A 24,545-nucleotide genomic window follows, 5' to 3' on the forward strand; every position below is an offset into this window, starting at 1 on the left:
CCCCCCCCCCCCCCCCCCCCCCCCCCCACACACACACCGTCAATAATTAAGTGAATAAATAAAAATAATTACCACTGCATTGTAGGTACAGTATCCATTGTTCGTACAACTTTATGTTAGATACAACATCCATTGTTCTCACCTATTCTATGACGTACCAGTGTATATTAGAAACAACACCCACAGTTATCACAAATTCTATATGACGTACCATTGTATGTTAGATAAAATCGCCATTGTTCTCACCTATTTATGACGTACCATTGCATGTTAGATACAGTATCCACACTGACCTATTCTATCTGACGTACCATTGCATGTCAGAACAATATCCACTGTTCTCACCTATTCCATATGACGTACCATTGCATGTCAAATACAATATCCAGTGTTCTCACCTATTCTATATATATGACGTACCATTGCATGTTAGATACAGTATCCACTGTTCTCACCTATTCTATATGACGTACCATTGCATGTTAGATACAGTATCCACTGTTCTCACCTATTCTATATGACGTGCCATTGCATGTTAGATACAGTATCCACTGTTCTCACCTATTCCTTATGATGTACCATTGCATGTTAGATACAGTATCCACTGTTCTCACCTATTCTATATATATGACGTACCATTGCATGTTAGATACATTATCCACTGTTCTCATCTATTCTATATGACGTACCATTGCATGTCAGATACAATATCCATTGTCCTCACCTATTCTATATGACGTACCATTGCATGTTAGATACATTATCCACTGTTCTCATCTATTCCTTATGATGTACCATTGCATGTTACATACAATATCCATTGTCCTCACCTATTCTATATGACGTACCATTGCATGTTAGATACATTATCCACTGTTCTCATCTATTCTGTATTGCGTACACATTGTACACAATAACGTCTGTTATCACCTATGTTAGAGACAATATCCTCTGATATCAGCAAGTCTATATAACGTACCACCGTATGTTAGAGACAATATCCACTGTTCTTACTTGGTGACGTACTATTGTATGTTAGAGACAATATCCACTGTTACTTACTTGGTGTACATGAGGTACCACCATATGTTAGATACAATATTCATTGTTCTTACTTTGTGAATATAACGTACCATTGTATGTTAGAGACAACATTCACTGTTATCAACAAGTGAGTGAGTGAGTGAGTATGGTTTTACGCCGCTTTTAGCAATATTCCAGCAATATCACGGCGGGGGACACCAGAAATGGGTTTCACACATTGTACCCATGTCGGGAATCGAACCCGGCTCTTCGGCGTGACGAGTTAACGCTTTAAACACTAGGCTACCCGACCGCCCCTCGTTATCAACAGGTCTATATGACGTACCACCGTATGTAGATACAATATCCACTCTTCTTATTTGGTGTTTATGACGTACCCCCGTGTGTAAAATACAATATTCACTGTTCTTACTTGATGTGTGTGACGTTCCATTGTATGTTAGAGACAACATTCACTGTTATCAACAAGTCTATATGACGTACCACCGTATGTAGATACAATATCCACTCTTCTTACTTGGTGTTTATGACGTACCCCGTTTGTAAAATACAATATTCACTGTTCTTACTTGATGTGTGTGACGTTCCATTGTATGTTAGAGACAACATTCACTGTTATCAACAAGTCTATATGACGTACCACCGTATGTAGATACAATATCCACTCTTCTTACTTGGTGTTTATGACGTATCCCCGTGTGTAAGATACAATATTCACTGTTCTTACTTGATGTGTGTGACGTTCCATTGTATGTTAGAGACAACATTCACTGTTATCAACAACTCTATATGACGTACCACCGTATATAAGATAGAATATCCACTGTTCTTACATGGTGTATTTGACCGTATGTTGGACACAATATTCTGGACCCGCACACCAAGCTCCTCAAGACCAAGAGTGGCTCTGGTGCACAATGCTTGTCTGAGCGGGAGTCCTGGATTCTGGAGCGGTTCAAGTTCCGGAGTGTGCTCCAGCGCACCAAGGCTGCGCCCATGAAAAATGTAAGTATACTACAGTTTGAATTCAATTTCATGGCAATGAAATAATTTTTGCATTCATTTACTTGTGATTTTCAATAATTTATTACTATCAAATGTGCATTATTGCATTAATGTTTGCCTTCATTTTACTTATGATTTTCTACATTTGTCTTTGCAGTTGAAGGCTACCAGTGAAGCTCATGCTGGTGACTTCGAATCTGCTGCGGCTGCCTGTGCTGAGGCTGGAGCTGCCGCCGTGAAGCTGGACTACCCTACCCATACCTGTACCTCTTCACGCAAGCAGCGGCGTCCCAAGGACGACCCAGACACACCCCTCCTATCCACCCTAAGGAGAGCCTCCAGCAGTCAGGGAAGCTCCTGAAGGATCTTGCAGCATAGCGCCTCCCCGTCAAGCCCACTGCTCGAAGTGCCTTCGCTAACTACGTCAGGGACAGTCTTCTCCGCAAGTCTGACAAGAAGTACAAGACAGCAAGGAGGGACATCTACGAGGTGCCGTCTGACCTCATGCTGGTGGACAGTGATGAGGAGTACATGGAGATGCCGCCCTTGAGGCGCATCCTGGCAAACCCCAACATCCCTCAGCCAGTGCGGCCATGTGCAACACCAGTGTTTAGCCCTGCCTCATCCCCATCCCCGCCTGAGCAGTACCAGCCAAGGCCTGCGATGTGGAAACACCAGCGACCATCTTCTTCAGTGTGGGACTCCCAGACTGCGGATTACGTGGAGAGGTGCTTGCAGCAGTCCCACCAGTACCAGTAATGTCTCCTCTCACCCACACTATCCTGCAGCCGCGACAGCGTACACAGCAGCCGTCCTCCACCCTGTACTCTTTGCAGCCACAGGAGGAGCAGCAGCCCCTCCCCTTCTTGGATGGTAACATGAACTTGGGAAACATTTCAAACCTTTCCACAGTGTTGGACACCAGCCTCCCGAGGGATGCTGAAGGTCCAATGAACACCTCATCAACACAACCACCACAAGACCACTAGAATGGATAGCGACTGTGTATATTGCCATGCGATTGATGTGTCATTGATTGTACCAACTACTGTCATAATACAAGATTTCTGTATAATCTGTATGTAAAAATGAAGTGTTGTTTCGTATAATGATAACATGAAAAACAGTAAAGTACTTACACTCATTGGCACTGAACCGGCTTTAGAGTTGGCCCAATGTTTGATCAGGTACTGCTGCTTCTTCCCGTCCTTGCTGGAGGCGTTGGAGGTGGCCACGACATGGGTGTCCTGTAGGTTTCTGCCCTGGCTCCACGCTCCAGGGATGAAGTCTCTGTTGGCATTCTCCCTACGGTCTAGCTGCTGGTTCTGCAGTGATTGATACCTCATTCTCATCAAGGGGCGGAGAACAATGCATGACTTCACGATGATCTTGACGGTGGATGGGTGGCGTTGCATTGTGGTCAGCAAAACCTGGAAGCGGTTTGCCAGAATTTCAAATGCATTTTCAACAACCCTCCTGGCTCGGGACAGTCTGTAATTGAAGACCACATAAGGTGTATGTCTTTATCGTGTTTTTCCATAGGCCAAATGCATCTTCACCAACGAAGAAGTATGGCACATCCTTGTAGGCATTAGGAAGAGGATCTGGAGTAGGGAAGCCAATGGTTCCATCTTCAGCCAGTTGTTTGAGTTCAGACTTGTTGTAGATCTTGGCGTCAGACGAGGTTCCGGGACTACCAACATCTGCCCAGAGGAATTTGTAGTCCGTATTTACCAGTGCCATGAGCACGATGGAGTAGAATTCTTGTTATTGTAGTATAAGGAACCACTCTTTGGAGGAGCCTTGGAAGGGCCCCACTGTTATGTGGGAAGTTCCACTTCTCCATGAACTGGTCTGAGATCTCATGCCAGCCTTCAGGGGTTGTGGGGCAGGTCATCGCCTCGTCAAGGTACTCCTCAATGATGGCTTGGCAGACTTCTCTCACGGCCAATGACTGGGTGTTGTGGGGTACCCTCCAACCAAACTTCAAGGCCGTGTACATGGTCCCAGAGGCGAGATGGCACAGAGTGATGTTTGGTGATCCTTGGCCCAACTCGCTGTACCAGCTCGTCGTACTTCTCTGGGGGCATTCTGAGGAGGTTCTTGAAGGCCCTCTGGTCCTCTCTGCGGTGCTCCACCAGCAGCTGGTCAAACATCCCAAACTGACGACGCCTGCTGATCCATGGTCTCACCCAGATTGATCGATGTACTTGAGGTCTTCTTCTTTTTCTCCTCCTTCTGGCCTGGATCTGGTAAAGTGTCAACTGGGTCACCTGGTTCTGGTGTTGGAGGACATGTACAGCTATTTGATTATCCTGAAAACACAGGTCCGCCATCCTCGGTGACAAATAAAGGAAGGACGGGCTGGTAATCTGTGCCCCTATTTATATCTAAAGCCATAGCGTATCACATCGCTAAGAACCGTGGTACATCGTTAGTCATCGGTGCCACTGGAGAGCCAACGATCCATTACGCGGCGCAACCGGTGCTCTACCGACATAAACGAAGCTATACCGGAGTACTGCCGTTGTACTGCTGTTTTAGTGGCGTTGCTCGCCCCGGCAGCGCAACGGCGTAAATTTTTGAGCATGTTAAACAATTTCTACCGTCGCCTGCCGTTGCTAAATTTTTCGCCGATGCCCTGAGCGATGTTTTTAGCGATGTAATACCAAATTTATGCTCCGGTATAGCTACGGCGATACAAATCGATAGTATTAAGTTTATTCTAAACAATAATTCTTTTAATTTTATGGTTCTCATTTTAAACAAATTAGAGGCACAGTAATCTGGACAAAAATGGCCTCTTCTTTTGCGACTCTAGTACTCGGTTATTTGCGGAAAACTTTGTACTGAAAAAATTGCAAAAAAATCGGCATTGAATTTTGACAGCGATTTCAAGACAAATAGAAAAGACTTTTAGATGATTGTTCGTTTTGTGGAATAAGAATGAAGACGATTTACGGTGTTTCATAGATATTTTACAGACACTCCATCCAAGCTTTAGCCTTACTTTAGAGATGAGCGATACATCTATCGTTTCTAGATGTAATGGTTACAATTTCAAACAATATCATTGAAACAGATGTATATTACAAACAAACCGATTCCAAACAATGCCTCAATTACAATTCCTAGCACCCCCGTATACTAAAAACAGTGTCCCTTACTTATTAGGACGTAGAATCTGCGCGATAGTATCTAATTAAGATCGTCATCCTACCCTAGAAAAATAGTAGACGAAGCAATAAACAAGGCTAAATCACAACACCATGGTGATCATTTAGAATCTAAAGATTAACCGATGTGCCGGGAATAAAGCACCAAATTTTGTGATATTCCCATTTAAAAAATGTGAAAATGATGCACTGAGAACGATAAAAGATAGTTATAATATTCATACTTTCAAACAAATGATTGTACCTTTTTCTTCAACTACAAATCTTATTACTGTATTTCTGTATGTGTCGTACGCCTGTCATAAGCCTTATAGTGACGTCACAATGTTAGATTCCATTATGACGCCATACTACATGTATGTTAGTGTGCACTGTGACGTCAAAACGGCGTATAACTGTACTTGGTATAACTGTACACTTGAAAATCACATTCGTGAAACTGGTTGAGTAAATTATACAGCTCATCTTTTGACTTTTGTATCTATCTAAGAAAGGATTTCGAAAGAAGACACACATGCATTTTCGTCATGTGGTGACATGATGGTGCAGTTCCGAATGGAGAATTCCAACATTTTCTTCCAAAGAAAGGCTCATTCTCAATTTCACAATACAACTTGTTAATACACTTCATCACTGGCTGATGACTTCGGAATGGGTTTGATAATGTCAAGCCCCCCACATAGATGGTGTACTTCCAGTATTAGGAACCGACCATTTAATATTCTTGGGGGTATCGGAGTCACAACACATTTTGGAGTGTTTCTTCCCTATCCACGAGTGTTTGTCTTTGTGGCCCATCATCCAACCCTTGGAGAAATGCAAAGCGTGAGATAAAATTTAAAGTTTAAAAAAATATAAATTTTAGAATGAAATACGTTTATATACTTATCCTATCTCACACTCTATATGGAGCTTATATTTGACATGATCAATTTCTACCTCCAACATATTAAAGGGAAAATGAAACAAAGCAATACATTTGTCCGCCCTAAAAGACAAAAAGGACCTATGTCCAGACCATAAACTCATATATCAACCAACTGTTGAAGAAGAGGCAATAAAATGAATTGTTGATATCCAAACATTCGATATCGGAAAAGGGAGAGATAGATAAATTAAACAATGAACCAACGAATGGCGGCCTATTCAAATATGAAACAACAATGCCAGAGAAGTCAATCCCTTGTGTTTCAAAACCTCCAGTCTCGCTGAACAATATGTGATAGCATGAGTCTTTTCAACACTACTTTTTCCAAAATATGTCTATTACTGGTTACCATTCGCACGCATTCCCTTCTAGAAGTAACCATGCGTTGATTCACTTTTTAAGGCTAATTATTCTTTTGAGTTCAATTGCAACACCGCTACCTTTTCCATAGTTCATTATAAGTCTATGCACACTACCGGTTCTTGGAAGGGTGATGTGTGGGCAATAAATCCGTGGTCGCAGATGGAGAAATATTCTTGTGTATTGATGGAACTGAAGGGGCACTGGCAAGAAAGATGTCACAGTCTTGCACAATAATCTGTCAGACGACTGCTGGATACCTGTAAAGATGTCAATGATTAGAAGCACCTCCTCGTCTGGCAGATCGTTGAATGCAACCTTTTTATCATATTGTTGTTACCGCCTTACTGGTACTGATCTTTTCGACATGAGAAGTGCACTTCTTGATTGCTGTTGTTGGTACTGTGAAGGCCTTGTTTTGGCAATTCCTTTCTGTTCCCTTTCCATGTCTAAAAAACCCTGATCATCACATTGCGAATGACGTTGTTGAGATACGTTGTATTCTTCGTCGCTACTATTTGTTTGTTTTTTAAATCCTTGTCTTGGCATGTTCCTGTGCCCTTCCATGTCTCGTGGCTGCTCTTCTCTTTGGGTTCCATGAAGTTGTAGAGCAACATCGTGTTCCCCTTCTTCTTCAGCAAAATTGCCAAGATTGATTCTTTGGGTTGCAACACTATGCAGGAATGATTTTTACAGTAGCATCATTGCCAAGCAAGGAGTATAAGATAATATTAACATTAAACATATCTGAGACTGCTTGCAGTGTTGTGTGGTCCATATAGGTATCTTCATCTAGCATACCGGATGTTGATTACCACATGAATTTCAAATTTGATTTTTTTTTTCGTTTCTTATGCACAAACTTCAGATTGACTGTAACAGATAGAAATAATTTCATTGAGTATGTGCCTTCTAAATTTCCTGACGTTAACACATTTACTTCATAATACAGCAGTATTATACTAGGTAGGGCTTGTCTACTTTCACAATGGCATGTACATTTGACAATAATGTAACTTTACACACAAACTTGGAATTACACAAAATATGTAATGATAAAAAAAATGTGCTAAAACAATCCACCAACTGCACTAGATAAACAGGAAGCTTAATATTTCATATGCCCTTCATAACAACACTTATGAACAGAAGTTGAAGTCTAGTATTTCCATAATCCAAGTCTACATCAGCCATTAAACCTAAATTATGAAGAATTAAGTTACTATGTATGGTAGAAATTAAGAAGATGCATTCACCAACAAATTCCTATTTATGAATTATCAAATAAGTGAATAAATGTGTCTCACCATCACTTTAGACATCACAAAACATTCCTCGCACGACTTCCGCATGCATGTTGTTAAAACCACATGGTGATTTGACCTCACCAGTGTGTGATTATCTTGCTTCTTTTTAAGGATGACATAACCTTGGCACATACTCAAAAATGAAACATATCATTCAAAACCAGGAAATTAAAATACAAATCCTAACCGTTATGAATATTTAATATTTTATAATACTGTTGTCATATGCGAAAGACATTGTGTAGAAGTACTATAAACCAGATTGTATACCTCCTTAACAAATTAAGCTATCATAACTGATAGGAAAATAAAATAAAGATTTGACCATTACACCGGACTCCTATGATTGTGAGTTCGAATCCCGGTTCGCCCCGATTATGTTTCTAGGTTTGTCAGCACCATACCCGTGCTTGTGGGTTTCAACGAAGTGGTAAACGTCTGAGACATGCATCACTTCGGGCTTTCCCCCCACAATAAGCTGACACGCCGCGATATAACTGGAATATTGTTAAAAGCAGCGTTAAACCCAACTCACTCACTCATTCACTCCAAAGGGAATCCATCTGAAGTGTACGGATGTTCTCGAAGTGTTCTAGACGATCTGAATAAACCAATTTTAGATAAAAGGTGACACAATCCTGCAAACTGACAGTCGCCGTTCCTCGGATTGTCATAAACGATGTTACCTTGTAATGTAATTGGCCTGTCCGTGTCCAATAATGGTATTTGATACTTTGCTCGATGATGCCCTGCGCTGTAAGCGACAACTGATATCCATTCAGACGTGACTTATTTTCCTGTAATAGGATCTGTGAATGAAATTTTATACATAGATTTCAACTTGCGTGCAAGAACCCTTTCTTTTTAGGGGCCTTTTTGGAACCATAGCTGCATAAAACACCATCGAATACATTGAACACTGAGGTTGCAGTCTTCGTTGTCTTTGTATACTGAATCTGTCGGTTTTGTTTGTCGCAACTTCAGTCCGATGGCTAGTCCGAGAAACGTACTTACTCTTCTTCAACATGTCCGTGGAGTTTGGCTCATGAATATCTACATTCACTACATCATCTTAAAATCATCTTTCGAAATACACTTCAAAAGAACTCTGCCATCCTATACTTTCTTTCTGTTCGTTATTCAGTGTTGAGGCAACGTATCTTCGCTTATGTGATGCTCAGTTGACGCCCTTGGTGCCCTCAGTTACAAAATCATACATTTTTTTCAAATTGTCTATGGGATCTTTCCACTTTCACTTGAGATTCAGGGTGGTAACGTCCACTACGTAAGGGTTTGATATTCAGGGTTTTACATATCATTTAAATTTGAGACCTCGGTCCAATTGTAACTTGTTAGGTGGTCCATGTTCTTCGTAGATCACCCGCAGAGCACTGGCTACACCTTTGCGTTTCTTGGTTTGCAATGCCACAAGCCACGTGTATCTACTGAACACATCCACAGGAGACAGGACGAATGTATATGTTTTCCCTTTCCACCGAACAGCATTTGTGCTGAAATCAACTTGGTTGTGTGATTGGACACACTTTGCTCTCACTGGTCTGATGATAGCTTTATTTGCAAACTTGGCAGATTGGAATACTTCTGCTATGGTAGCCACTGAAATGCCAGTCAGAATCTCTTGAAATATATTTTGTAAGATGTGCAGCTTTAAATGTAATTTGTAACCCCTCCTAAGGAGACATGTACCATATTACATCCTACTAAGTAAACATTTCTTCAGTTACTGTGAACAGTATGCATTTTCAATGAAAGACATTTAGACTTCATTTGATCTTCACTATCAATTTTGACTATTGTAAAACGTCTATCTAGAAATATACCAATTATGAATGATTGAGTGAGTATGGTTTTACGCCGCTTTTAGCAATATTCCAACAATATCACGGCGGGAGACACCAGAAATGGGCTTCACACATTGTGCCCATGTGGGGAATCGAACCCGGGTCTTAAGCGTGACGAGCGATCGCCTGAACCACTGAAATATGGCACATGCTACTCATTCAAAGTAGGTCACTATGTGCAGAAAAGGGCATTTTAGTGATAATGGAAAACATCCTTCACGGCTGACCTTCACCTTTGCATTGACCTTACACTTGGGTCACTCTTGATCCTTTTTCAATCTGAGTCTGTCCTGAACAAAACACATAGCAAATGTGTTTGACCTACTGTAAACCTTTTTTATATTATCACTTTTAATTTGAAAGTGTTGACCTTGAAAGTAAATTTAATATTCAATATCATTAACATGTATTTCATAAACATTTCAAAGGGCTATCCTGCACATCAACCAAATATTATGTCCGTTGGTGGAATTCAAGGTAAGAATTAAACAATATGCTAGTCATAAAAAGTAGATCACATTGACCTACCACTGACATAAATCATTGTCATCACTTGCCGTGAGACCCGTGAAGATCCGGGGTAGAATAGGTCTTCAGCAACCCATGCTTGCCGTAAAAGGCGACTATGCATGTCGTAAGAGGCGACTAACGGGATCGGGTGGTCAGGCTCGCTGACTTGGTTGATACATGTCATCAATCCAAATTGCGTGGATCGATGTTCATGATAATAATCACCGGATTGTCTGGTCCAGACTCGATTATTTACATATCGCCATCATATAGCTTGAATATTGGTGAGTGCGGCGTTAAACAACAAACCAACCAACCAATTGTGTGGTCATTGCCATTGTTGTGTCGGGGCGGTCGGGTAGCCCAGTGGTTAAAGCGTTCGCTCGTCACGCCGAAGACCCAGGATCGATTCCCGACATGGGTACAGTGTGTGAATCCCACATCTGGTGTCATCCGGCGTTGTATTGCTGGAATATTGCTAAAAGCCGCGTTAAACCATACTCACTCACTCATTGTTTTGTGTATCAACTTTTATTAATGTATCCATCGTTTAGGTATGTGATGTGTGAGTTTAAAGTAGTATAAGTATGTTTCATTTGCATCGAACCTAATTTATACCTTTATAAACAATCTTAGTTCGTTGCAGAGAACAAAGTTCAATGGAGGTCAACTCAAAAATACTTGAACAGTGTGTGTTTCGTTTGATTTAATATAAATGTAGCTGCTGACTACATCTTTCCGAAAATTATTTTTTATTTCATTTACCGTTGTTTCGAAATTGTCTTTTTCATAATTTAAAAGGTCAATGTTCACAAATAGATTTAAAGATTCGTGAGCATTGCTGCCATGAACCTTGGCGGCATGTAACTTTTCAATACTCACAAAGGATTCCAAGAAAGTCATTTAGCCCCCTTTACCGTTTTCATTTATCAACATTTTCCTTTTAATTCCGTCTCACCTGCCTGCCCAAACACATTTAAATAAAACTGAATTCAGCCTTTTAAAGAACTGTTGTCTGGGATGGGAAGCGCCACCAAAATTTGTGTAAAGAGAGGGAAAATCTGAAATTTTATTATTGTTATTCTACCTATTATGTTTTGCATATTTTGGTAAAGATCATATCAAAGTTTAAAGCGGTCATTTCCTTTAAGCAAGTTGAAAACATTATTCGTATATTTTGAAGGTTCTTTTGACCATCAAGGTGGTATATGTGAACAAAGTTGCTCATAAGAATTTGTGTTCGATCCAAATCACACCGCAATTGTTTTGTCACAATTGATAATCAGACCAGATATCGATACTTTTGCATTTTTTATAATAGTTACTTATTCTAAAATTCCCCTTCAGACCATTAAAAGTGAAATTTGTATCAACCGCGTATTGAAATATAAGCTATTCTTTTCCTCTAACATCAATTCCCGTTTCATGTTATTTGATATTACTGATAGCGATCCACAGTTTATGGTTGCACTGGAACTATTTTTCGGAAATAGTTCGATCCATTTCCGAAATGAAGGGCCTTCTCAAAATGTAATGATACAAAGTAGACCGTGTTTATTTCATACTCCTCACAGGAACGAGCACAAGCATGGAAACACTACATATACTACATGCGGGATTGGACCCGTGAAGATCCGGGGTAGAATATGTCTTCAGAAACCCATGCATTGACCAGACTCGATTATTTACGGACCGCCGTCATATAGCTGGAATATTGCTGAGTGCGACGTTAAACAAACAAACAAACAAAGAAGTTGAAGATGTTTGTTTTTATATAACCATTTCATAGCTCCTTTAAGGTCTCCCTCTTCTAAAGACAATTATTTTGGTTTTGTTTAAATTCACTTTCATTCCTGTAGAATCACAAATGTTTATAACACGTGTATTTTCTGTATAATTGTAGAGCTGAATAAGCTATTTAAGATGCATCATCAGCAAATAGCAAAGCAAAAATATTTGGAAAGTTAGCCGTTATAAAGCTGACCCTTCCCTTACCATTCTCCTCCAGATCTGATATTGATTTAGTTAGAAAGATGATAAATAATATTGGGCTTAAAACACATCCTTGGCGGGTTCCCACGTCGCACTTTAAATAATCAGATAAAGCTGCTGGATTTCTTATGATGATAGATTAGAATACATGATGCAAGTAATTAAATAAAGTTGCCTTCAAGGCCTACCCTTCTCAAACTATTCATTAAATCTTTATGATTAACTCCATCAAATGCCCTTGAAAAGTCAACGATGAAGCTGTAAAATCTACCCTTAGATTTGGATAGGTATTTTTTGTGCAGCTACCTGTAATGTGAACATGTGATCACAAGTTAACTGTCCGGCTCTAAAACCAGCCTTGAGGTTTGTATAATTAAGAAATCAACGACTCGTGGGAGTTGTTTATCGTACAATAAAACACTGCAGGGAGAATAAACCATGAGGGGCGGAGCCGAGTGGTTTATTCTCACTGCAGTGTTTTATTGTACGATAAACAACGACATCGAGTCGTTTATTTCTCATTAGAGAAATCAACATTACGTGCAGCCTCTTCAAGGATGTTACTAGAAAGGAGACACTTTAAAAATATTTACCCGTATTTAAACAATGATGACTCCCTGAATAGCATCCAACCGCGGCAATGTCGGACAAGTCTTTACCGATTGTCATATCTCTCCCGCTTTTAGATGCGATCGTTCGGCCATTGCGTTTATCTGCGTTACCCAGCTACATCTATGGGGAACAACTCAAGAGACACTCAAAAATAACGTCGTCTATTATACGACGTCATCAAGTTGCGAGCGCGTGTTCGAATCTCCAGAAATGACGTCATGATAGAAAAATGTTTTATCGTGAAATAAACCACACTTCGTTCTTCATTGTTCATTGCGATTTATCACGTAGCTATGCTAGACAATATTATTAATGTCACACCAGGACTGTAGTCCTTTATCCAGAAGGGGGCACGGGTGGCCCAGTCGTCTAAGGCGCCGCGATTCGCTGTGCAGAGTTTCGTCCCTTGGGCACGTCAGAAACCTATGATTGAGTGTTTGAATCCCGGTTCGCCCCGATTATGTTTCTAGGTTTGTCAGCACCATGCACGTGCTCGTGGGTTTCACTGAAGTGGTAAACATCAAGACCTGCATCACTTGGGGCTTTCCTCCTACATTAAGCTGACACGCCGTGATATGACTGGACGGCGTTAAACACAACTCACTCACTCACTCACTCACTCACTTTATCCGGAATATATGTCAGAACATTGCATTGTGATTCAATAAGAGATATGCCACTGTATTTATATGACTGTGGAGTTATGGCTTCCTTGTTTCAAAGTGGTTGTTTACACATGCTGTCGAGCACATGCTCGCTTTGCCCAGAATCAGTCCCGGCTATTTGTTGTACATATGCTGTATATGAGCTTATAACGAACTACGGTTATAACGAACTAAAATTAGTGGTCCCTTTGAGTTCGTTATAACCGTAGTTTACTGTATATATAAGACACGGTGATGCGCTGGAATATAGCCGACGACAGTGTTATACAGTATTTACCCAATTACTCAAATCAACACAAAAAACAACAACGAGCTAAACCGTGATCCCTTATATTCCATAAACATTATGTTGACGTGATGCGCATATTGTGGTTCAATTTCTTCTATACATGTGTGCTGGTGACAAAAGATTCTTTCGGAATAAATGGTCGTGGCAATTGATTCATCGCGAGCTTTACAAGTAATTTACAACACTGTGTTTCAACTCCTCTAAACATGAAAGAAGCGGCGAATATTTGGCGAAGTTTTCCAAGTTCGTGATGGACAAACCGATATTTGCCATGAGACATGTTTGATGTTTGTCACGTTTGATGTGCCGTTTGCGCGATAAGCACTCAACAATCCACGAAACAGGTGAGTATTCAAATAAATCATCGTCAGTGGATCCATTGGGGTGGGGGTGGGGGTGAGGGGTGGTTTGGGGTTTGAGGGTGATATTGAGATTGGGATTGTTAATCGCTCACACACACACGCACGCACGCATGCACACACACACACACACACACACGCATACATGTCGCTATGTAAGTGCAATAATCTTGAACGAGACGTTAAACCCCATTTCACCTCACCGCGCCTGTTCAGTGGAGAGTAGAAGTTTGGCATATGTACATATTTTCATACCAGCACTTCGAATTATACCATTCTAAACTTTTCAAAACCATGCACCGTTGAATGACGTCTGCGTCTGGCTCAGAAGTTGCCCAGTCATTGTACATGAATTCAGTCCCATCCACCCATCGCCAGGTCCTCCACTCTGCAGCATCCGTTCCTCCAAGCCAAAATTTCTTAGAACTGAGACCTGAGAGAAAAATGAAAAGAACTATAACATCAACGCATGGACTCAAAAAATGGGTTAATATTTTTTACGCTGCTTTTATCAACATTTTACGGAGGGTGTCGCCAGAAATGGGCTCAACACATCGAACCCGGGCTTTCGGTGCGAGGAGAGAACATATTACGACCCCATCGTCCCTTGAAATTAATAAAACACACTAATCAGAAGAATCATATTCGCTCACTGATATTTTAACAGTTAATAGATTTAGGCGGTGAGGTGGAATTTCGTGAATTTCACAACGATTTTTCAGTCTATTGCATTTCTGCCATTGGTTTTATATGATTTTGGAGCATCGTATTCGAATCCAAATTCTAATATATTTTAGTTAGGTATGGTTTCTTTTGCTCGTCTGTGTACTTGTTATCCCCCCCCCAAAAAAAAAAAAAAAAAAAACCAAAAAAAAACGTTGTTATTTGCATTTGTATATAAACATACGCACATATACATGATTTCATACACGTGTTTTACAGGCCACCAGAGGGCTAAAACAGCAAAACTTGCTGCGCAAAGCACGAGGTTAACCAGTCAAATACGTATCTCTGGTGAGCGAGAAAGGGACAGACTATTATACTATTAGGCCGGAATGCGCACGGATGGCCGACGTGTAGAGTGTTAGGGGAATTACATATTTTATCGTTATCCTCCCAATTGTCAGATGGCCCAATTATCAGACGACTTATACCGGGATTAGGTAAGGTGAGAGCACAAGTAATTGTTACCTGTTTACCTTAATGCAAAGTGGAACAGCCCTACACAAATGAAAGACACAAACATAGTATCGCTCAACCAAGTTTTAGCAATCTGCACAGACTCACTGTACACCGTCTTCCTGTGTCAGCGTGGCACCCCTTGACTTCTTAATCCCTTGTACCAAATCTGAAGAGGTTGTTGTGCTGCTGATGTGGGAGACTGCGTTTGCACGAGCATGAAAACACTACATATACTACATGTGGGGTTGGGCCCGTGAAGATCCGGGGTAGAATAGGTCTTCAGCAACCCATGCTTGTCGTAAAAGAGGCGACAAACGGGATCCGGTGGTAAGGCTCGCTGACTTGGTTGATGCATGTCATCGATCCAACTTGCGTGGATCGATGCTCATGGTGTCAATCATTGAATTGTCTGGTCCAGACTCGATTATTTACAGACCGCCGTCATATAGCTGAAATATTGCTGAGTGCGGCGTTAAACATCAAACAAACAAAATAATAGTTTGTGTTGTGTATATATGGCCTGAAAATTCAGTTATGTACACTCACACGCAGTATACATGTTATTTATTTTCAACAGTAAAGACAAGAAATACTATTAGGGCAAGATTGACAAATATTTGACTGCAAACAGTTTAATGGATTAAAAGGCAGATGACATAATTGTTTTTTTCAAATGTTAAGGGCTTAGACAGTTTTGGGTCAACACCCAAAATGTCAGTCAATACCTGGTGTGACCACCATTAGCATTGATCACTGCCACACATCTCATGTACATTGAGTGGATCAGACGATTTGTGAAGGCCCTAGGGATCCTCCTGCACACATCCAGAGCAGCTGTGTGTAGTTCATCGGCAGTTGTAGGGACTGGGCGCACATTATGCAGACGTCTTTGAACCTCATCCCAAACGTGTTCGATGGGGTTCAGATCAGGGAAAATGTGTTGTTGATGTTGTGCAAAAAAAGGAACAACGTGGGGTCTGATCACTTGGTCGATATACCGCTGAGCAGTGACGCTGTGTCCCCAACCTTGACCAACATTCAGAAAGCACATGGGTCCAAGTCTCGCATTAAGTCCAATCCCTGTCCATATCATGACGCTAGGTCCACCCAATGGATCCCTTTCCACAACGTTTCTGTCAGCGAAACGATCACCTCGACCCCGCCAAATTCTGACTCTTCCGTCTGCATGGGAGACACAAAAGCGACTTTCATCAGAGAAGATGACACGCCTCCACTCACGATGACGCCAATTGCGATGACCCTGTGCCCACTGAAGTCGTGCTTGCCGATGCCGTGGTTGGAGAACAGGCCGACGTGCTGGTCGGCGACATCTGAGGTTGTTGGAACGGAGACGTCGGATCACAGTGTCCCGGCTAATGTGTCGATTATGTGTTCCTATGGTCTGTCGAGCACTTTCACTTGCGGTTAGGAACGGATGTCGCTGGTGTTGACTGGTAATCTGCCAATGTTGTCGAGGTGTGGTGACCCTAGGACGACCGCTCCGAGGAAGGTCATCTGTGGTCTGTGTAGCATTGTATCGATGCAGGAGACGGTAAATTGTGGTTATATTAACGTTGAAATGACGGGCAACATCTTGGACAGACTCTCCAGCTTCCAAACGTCCGATAGCCTGGTTTCTCTGAATTTGAGTTAGGCGTGGTATTGTTGACCAAAGATTAGGTCCAAGAATCGGGCACAGTTTTATACCCACTACAGTTCGTGCATTTTCGATTTCGCAAGAAATGGGTGCATGATACCCACATATTCATTGAAATGGTGCGTTTTGGCGATTCGTTTTTTATTTTGCGTTTTTACTCGGGGCTTCGAAAATGCAACCAAAAATATTGATAACACCATCAGGCTTCACTGCATGCTAAAACTCGTATCAATTTATGGCTCCGTGTTTGTTACGTATTTGCTTAAAGCCACTTGAGTTTTTTAGCGTGCGAGTATAAAATGTGCATCACGTTGATTTGTTTGACAGTTTATTGCAGGGATTTCAACACGATAGAACCAGAAAAATGAGAAAAATGCTTGTCGTAAACGGCAACTATGCTTGTCGTAAAAGGCGACTATACTTGTCGTAAACGGCAACTATGCTTGTCGTAAAAGGCGACTATGCTTGTCGTAAACGGCGACTATGCTTGTCGTAAAAGGCGACTAACGGGATCGGGTGGTCAGGCTCGCTGACTTGGTTGATGCATGCAATCGTATCCCAATTGCGTTGATCCATGCTCATGATGTCAATCACTGGAATGTCTGGTCCAGACTCGATTATTTACAGACTGCCGTCATAAAGCTGGAATATTGCTGAGTGCGGCGTTAAACATCAAACAAACAAAATGATAATGTGTGTTGTGTATATATGGCCTGAATATTCAGTTACGTATAATGTGCATCATGCTGATTTGTTTGACAGTTTATTACAGGTATTCAACACGTTGGAACCAGAAAATGAGATTGTATTTGTTGGAGACTTAAGAGTGGGAATTATTCTGTTGATAGCGCTCTCCATACATGTTCTATCAATAAGGCAGTGAACAGCTTTGGACGTCTGTCGTTCAACTGGTCTACGAGTTGCCACTGGAAGTTTATAAAATATACTTTTTGAAGTAGTCTGTTAAATATTTTTTGCTATTGAAAGAACAAGATTAAACTGTTTCTTGCCACTACGCCGTACAGTTACCATGCCGCCATTGCTGTTATATTGGGACAGAATTGTTGGACAAATCAGAGAATACCTACAACATATTCACGCAAGGAATATGGGTCACACAAATGGAACGAAAGTTACAGTAAAATGATTAAGAAAGATCTTATGAATCATAAAGACTATAACCGAAACTATTATTAACTGTTGTGAAGAAAATGTTGAGGAAATTGCTGCAAATGTAAGTGATACCCTGCTAAAAACCGTTATACGGAAAGAAGAGTGAGTGAGTATGGTTTTACGCCGCTTTTGGCAATATTCCAGCAATATCACGGCGGGGGACACCAGAAATGGGCTCCACACATTGTACCCATGTCGGGAATCGAACCCGGGTCTTCGGCGTGACGAGTTAACGCTTTAACCACTAGGCTACCCGACCGCCCCTCGTTATCAACAAGTCTATATGACGTACCACCGTATGTAGATACAATATCCACTCTTCTTACTTGGTGTTTATGACGTACCCCCGTGTGTAAAATACAATATTCACTGTTCTTACTTGATGTGTGTGACGTTCCATTGTATGTTAGAGACAACATTCACTGTTATCAACAAGTCTATATGACGTACCACCGTATGTAGATACAATATCCACTCTTCTTACTTGGTGGACTATCAGAGGCCATTCTCGCTTCAAAGGTAACCATACAACATCATCCCATTGGTCTGATAAAATCTGTGTTTCGTGTAAGAAGGATAAAATAAGTACCTTAGAGTTTATCAATAGCGAAGCGAATACATTCGAAGAAGGAAATATAAGAAGATTGTACTGAGGAAGAAAATGTTTTTAAAATAAAAGTAAATTTCAACAAATTTCAAACTTCTTTGGCGATATCCTAAGGAATTTTAGAATTTTTTAAAGCTAAAAAATAATCAAACCTGGGAAACCTTTTTTTTAGCAAATGAAAGAATTTTGACGTGTGTGTAACTCTCTGTTCTATTAATCTGTACATTTGATTTTCGTGCGTTTGTTTTAACTCCGCAAGTTGTGTCACACTGGCTTGTAAATAATTGAATCCTAACAAGACAAACCGATGGTTGATAGTATGAGCAACGTCCTCACCGAGGTACCATGATGTGCAAAGTCCCAGCGAAGTCACCGAGCCTGACCACCCGATCCATTTAGTCGCATTTTACGAAGCCAGGCCTGACTCGGAATTACCAACAGGGTGCACGTGTCTGTGTGCCAGATCCACAATGAATTTCGGGGGGCACGGGTGGCCCAGTCGTCTAAGGCGCCGCCATTCGCTGTGCAGAGTTGCGTCCCTTGGGTACGCCAGAAACCTATGATTGTGGGTTCGAATCCCGGTTTCAAGGTTTGTCAGCACCATACCCGTGCTCGTGGGTTTCACCGAAGTGGTAAACGTCTGAGGCCTGCATCACTTCGGGCTTTCCTCCCACATTAAGCTGACACGCCGTGATATAACTGGAATACTGTTAAAAGCGGCGTTAAACCCAACTCACTCACTCACAATGAATTTCTTCATCACGACATAAAGAAACAGCCATTAATATAAGGATCGACTCTTTCCGGAACTCTCCAAACAGATTATCACTATTTAAAACATTGCCTACCCAGTTCGGTGAGAATTTCATGCAAGAATACATTGATGTCCTGTGTTTTCGGCATCATGAGAGAACCCCCTTTCTTCTGGCATTCGGAACTGGCATTAGTCCAGGTACGGGGGTCAGAGTTCACGGTGAAGGCCATTGTGTCATCACGTTTAAGGTCACGGAGCTGGATTGGGACTACAAGAGATAAAATATACGTGTGTATGTAACGTATAAAACGTATGTGAATTTGTTGGGTTTGTATTTGAAGGGTGCGTTTATTCGTTGTTGAACGCAGCAGCAATATTCAAGCTAAAGGACATGGTCTGACCAGCCGATCCATTTAGTCGCCTCTTATGACATGCTCAGGTTGTCATGGACCTACATTCTTCTGCGGATCCTTACGGGTCTGTTCAAACAAACTTTCAGTTTTGACCAGGTGGTTGATAGCATGAGCAGCGACGTTCGGGGCACGTTAACCCACAATCATCTAGTTCACACATAGTAACAGTCTCATTAACTAGTTTCAAGAACTAGTACTGGGTGTCTGCTCTGCACAGAATGTGCACTATGTACAATTAAACCCGTTAAACCGGACGGTACGGTTCACTGTGAAATCTACAAAATTAACAAATTGCATATAAAAGTTCTCAAAACATAATCGTCCTAATATAATGGTTTTCCGAACTAACAAAGTGCGCACTAGGGGTTTGTGGAACTTTGAAGTGCAGACTAACGGATTGTTGATTAACAGACTGCAGACTAACGGATTGTGGATTATCATAGTTCGGACTAAAGGATTGTAGACTAATATAGTGCGGACTAAAGGTTTGTGGAACTTTGAAGTGCAGACTAACGGATTGTGGACTAACAGACTGCAGACTAACAGATTGTGGACTTTCATAGTGCGGACCAAAGGTTTGTGGACTAACATAGTGCGAACTAGAGGTTTGTGGAACATGGAAGTGCAGACTAAAGGATAGTTGATTAACAGACTGCAGACTAACGGATTGTGGACTATCATAGTGCGGACTAAAGGATTGTGGACTAACATAGTGCGGACTAAAGGATTGTGGAACATTGAAGTGCGGACTAAAGGTTTGTGGAACATTGAAGTGCGGACTAAAGGATTGTGGACTATCATAGTGCGGACTAAAGGTTTGTGGACTAATATCGTGCGGACTAAAGGATTGTGGACTATCATAGTGCAAACTAACGGATTGTGGAGTATCATAGTGCTGACTACAGGATTGTGGACTAATATCGTGCGGACTAAAGGATTGTGGAACATTGAAGTGCAGACTAAAGGATTGTGGACTAACAGAGATTGGATTAATGGTGTGTGGACTAACGGATTGCAGACTAATATAAGTATGTCCTAACGGAGTGTGGAGTAACGGATTGTGGACTAACGAAGTGCGCACTAACGGATTGTGGACTAACGAAGTGCGCACAAACGGCTTGTGGACTAACAAAGCAGGAGTAACGGAGCATGGCCTAAAGTGTTGTGGACTAACAAAGTGTGGACTAAAGGATTGTGGACTTAGTTAAGTGTGAACTAACGGAGAGAGGAACGGATTGTGTTTGCAGACTAACTTAAGTGTGCACTAAGGGAGAGTGATCTAACGGAGTGTGGACAAACGTAATGTGCACAAACGGAGTGTGGACAAACGGATTGTGGACAAACGAAATGTGCTCTAACATCAACTGATTGTTGACTGACAAAATGTTCACGAACGGAGTGTGTACGAACAGAGTGTGCACAAAGGGATTGTGGACAAACGGAGTGTGGACAAACGGCGTGTGCACTAACGGAGTGTGGACAAACGGAGTGTGTACGAACAGAGTGTGCACTAGGATAGGATAGGATAAGTTTTATTCCATACTGAAAGGCCTCAGGCCCATAGTACAATTCTGTTTTCGGGAGTGGTTACAGATCCGTTTAACAGGTCATATTCTAATTAACATAGCATGATAAATGAACATTGATAGATTTTTTTGAGTATCTTTATCAGTTGTTGACATGATCGTTGTAAATCTTTGTATAGTGGGATGTACATAACCAGGCAGATCAATATATTTTCTTCCAAGGTAGTCGTATTTTGGACAAACTAACAGAAAATGAAACTCACATTTAAATCACATTGCTCACATATTCTCAATTCTCTGTCTATGTTTCTATGCCTGCCTACTTCGATCCTAAGTCTTTGAGAGCTGCATCTAAATTGTGCTTAACTTATTCTAAACCTTTTAGAGTTGATGTCAAACAAATAGTATTCTGGGGAAATTGTTGTCTTGAAAAGCTTGTAATAATTGCATTTTTCTGAACTTAAAACATGCGATGCCCATTTTTGCAAGTATATATCCTTAAGTCTTTGGCGTAAAGATACTAAAAATGAATCTGGATTGTTTGGTACACATTGATTACGCCAAACATACCCATAGCCGCAATCATTTAATAACGACTTTACATCATATACCCAATTGCGGCTTCCATGTTTTTCATACAATAACATCATATTGTAACATTTTCTAGGTAATCTATCAATAGGCATTTTAAGAATCTTGAACCAATACTTGATAATTCTAATATGTTGAAATATGTAAAGTGGTACACGTCCACATTCACCATATACCATAACACTCGATGTAGAGTTTTTTACGCCAAGGAATCGTTTACAAGCATATATTAAGTGTGAACTAACGGAGAGAGGAACGGATTGTGTTTGCAGACTAACTTAAGTGTGCACTAAGGGAGAGTGATCTAACGGAGTGTGGACAAACGTAATGTGCACAAACGGAGTGTGGACAAACGGATTGTGGACAAACGAAATGTGCTCTAACATCAACTGATTGTTGACTGACAAAATGTTCACGAACGGAGTGTGTACGAACAGAGTGTGCACAAAGGGATTGTGGACAAACGGAGTGTGCACTAACGGAGTGTGGACAAACGGAGTGTGGACAAACGGATTGTGGACAAACGGAGTGTGCACTAACGGATTGTGGACAAACGGAGTGTGGACAAACGGATTCTGGACAAACGGAGTGTGGACAAACGGAGTGTGCACTAACGGAGTCTGGACAAACGGAGTGTGGACAAACGGATTCTGGACAAACGGAGTGTGGACAATCGGAGTGTGCACTAACGGAGTGTGAACAAACGGAGTGTGCACTAATGGATTCTGGACAAACGGAGTGTGGACAAACGGAGTGTGCACTAACGGGGAGTGGACAAACGGAGTGTGCACTAACGGAGTGTGGACAAACGGAGTGTGGACAAACCGATTGTGCACTAACGGATTGTGGACAAACGGAATGGACCAACAGATGGTTGACTAACAGATTGTTGACTCGGAGTGAGGAATAACGGATTATTGACTAATGCCTACATGCCTACCGCATTCTGCAGTCTTGTTGACCATGACGATACATTTTTCATGTTTGGAACATGTGTGATTCTTGCACAGCCCAGTGACACTCTGGAATAATAAAAATATATAATAAATTCATGTTTATATTAATACCAACAAGAGTTTGCCACTAACGTGGTTATATCCCCCGCCCTTGTTGCAGAATTTATGACATAATTAAATCTAAACAAACCCTAACCTTTTTTAACCGAGGTGGAACTTGTCATGGAAATTGTAAAAAAAAGATGAGTTTGGAACCTAAGTCCATCTTGTTGCCATGGAAGCGTAAAAAATAAATATTTCTAAAATCTAAATAGCAAAAGGCACCAGTTCAGCATGTACCCGACAGACCTGCAAAGTTTGATGAAAAAATATAGAACGGTTTATGAGTTATGCTCCGGAAACGAACCCTAACCTCACAGAACCTAAGTCCATCTTGTTGCCATGGAAACGTAAAAAAATAAATATTTCTAAAATTTCTCAATAGCACAAGGCACCAGTTCAGCATGTACCTGACAGACCTGCAAAGTTTGATGAAAAAATATAGAACGGTTTATGAGTTATGCTGCCACACATACACACACACACTAACTCTAACACTAATACACAATGTTCCCAGTGTATTGTCAAACCAAGTATCGGTGCCGGATCGAATCTGGAGGCTAAGAACGCTTCCATGCATATAGAATTGCAACACACCTTTGATCAATGGCCGCCCTCTTGTCAGACAGAGAACCACATACCTTGGGCCAGTTCTGTACATTACTGTGCAGAAAGTCAGGGTTGTACTCGGGGGATTCAGACACTTCGCTCACGTTCCTGTAGTTGAGGTAACATGTCTTTCTCTTCCTGTCAAAGTCAAAAGACTTGCACAAGTTCCTCTGAACACATTCAGCGGCGCATTTGTAGACGTTAGCGCCTTTGATAAAATCAAATGAGAAACCCTTTAACCTCGAATTATCGACGATTCGATTTTCATAACCACACATCTCGGATGCAAAAGAATAGGACAAGTATAAAGTGACAAGACTTGCAGAGAACATCTTCTCAACGTTTGTTCTCCGAACTCTTTACTAAAACTAGGACGATGTTGTTCTACAAGAAAGGACGTCTAATAATCTCCATTAGCCGTGTGCCTGGCAACGTGTAACAAGGTAACAATATAACAATATAACAATGTAACAATGTATTACTTACTTATTCATAAAGATTGGATGCTTTTAATCAATGTTTCTGCGACATGATGCTGATCCTTATCGTTTCGCTTTAAAGATTTAAACAATGCAGTTTTATGAACCAACCAACGTCATCGACCGAGGCTTGTTTGTCTCTTATTGGTCTCGATCTTGAAAGTAGTTAACAAGATCAATAGGTATAATTTACCACACCTGGTGTTTGCTTGGGTTTAATCGGTAGGGGTCATATGACACTTGGGATCGATAAGTTAAAAATATCTAGTTGAATGTATTATGCCTTGGGATCTTATTTTTGACTATTTAGTATCTGAATATTTAAGCATGTCCCGCTCTCTTTCATGTTCCGTGTGTTCCATGTGCTCCACCATGTATGTCCAGTTCGGT

The 24,545-nt window shown here is 41.2% G+C and overlaps 1 protein-coding gene across 1 annotated transcript; it reads right to left on the reverse strand.

Moving 5' to 3' along the window:
- Window positions 1–14,204: 14,204 nt before the first annotated feature.
- LOC139476919 (C-type lectin domain family 18 member C-like) lies at window positions 14,205–24,008 on the reverse strand. Its single transcript, XM_071259482.1, has 4 exons — window positions 23,709–24,008; window positions 22,953–23,034; window positions 19,577–19,750; window positions 14,205–14,542 (listed from the first exon to the last, which is right to left on the reverse strand). The coding sequence occupies exons 1-4, from the start codon at window positions 24,006–24,008 to the stop codon at window positions 14,322–14,324; spliced, it is 777 nt and encodes a 258-aa protein (XP_071115583.1). The 3' UTR covers window positions 14,205–14,321.
- Between the last annotated feature and the right edge of the window lie 537 nt (window positions 24,009–24,545).

This window comes from Haliotis cracherodii, unplaced genomic scaffold (assembly GCF_022045235.1).
Source record: "Haliotis cracherodii isolate W230 unplaced genomic scaffold, xgHalCrac1.p SCAF_30, whole genome shotgun sequence".
Taxonomy (NCBI): Eukaryota; Metazoa; Mollusca; class Gastropoda; order Lepetellida; family Haliotidae; genus Haliotis; species Haliotis cracherodii.

Coding starts and splice junctions, on each gene's coding strand:
- LOC139476919 (XM_071259482.1), bottom strand. CDS start 24,008: ATGTTCTCTGCAAGTCTTGTCACTTTATACTTGTCCTATTCTTTTGCA. Junction 23,035..23,708: donor ATGTACAGAACTGGCCCAAG/GTATGTGGTTCT, acceptor TTATTATTCCAG/AGTGTCACTGGGCTGTGCAA. Junction 19,751..22,952: donor CAACAAGACTGCAGAATGCG/GTAGGCATGTAG, acceptor TATCTCTTGTAG/TCCCAATCCAGCTCCGTGAC.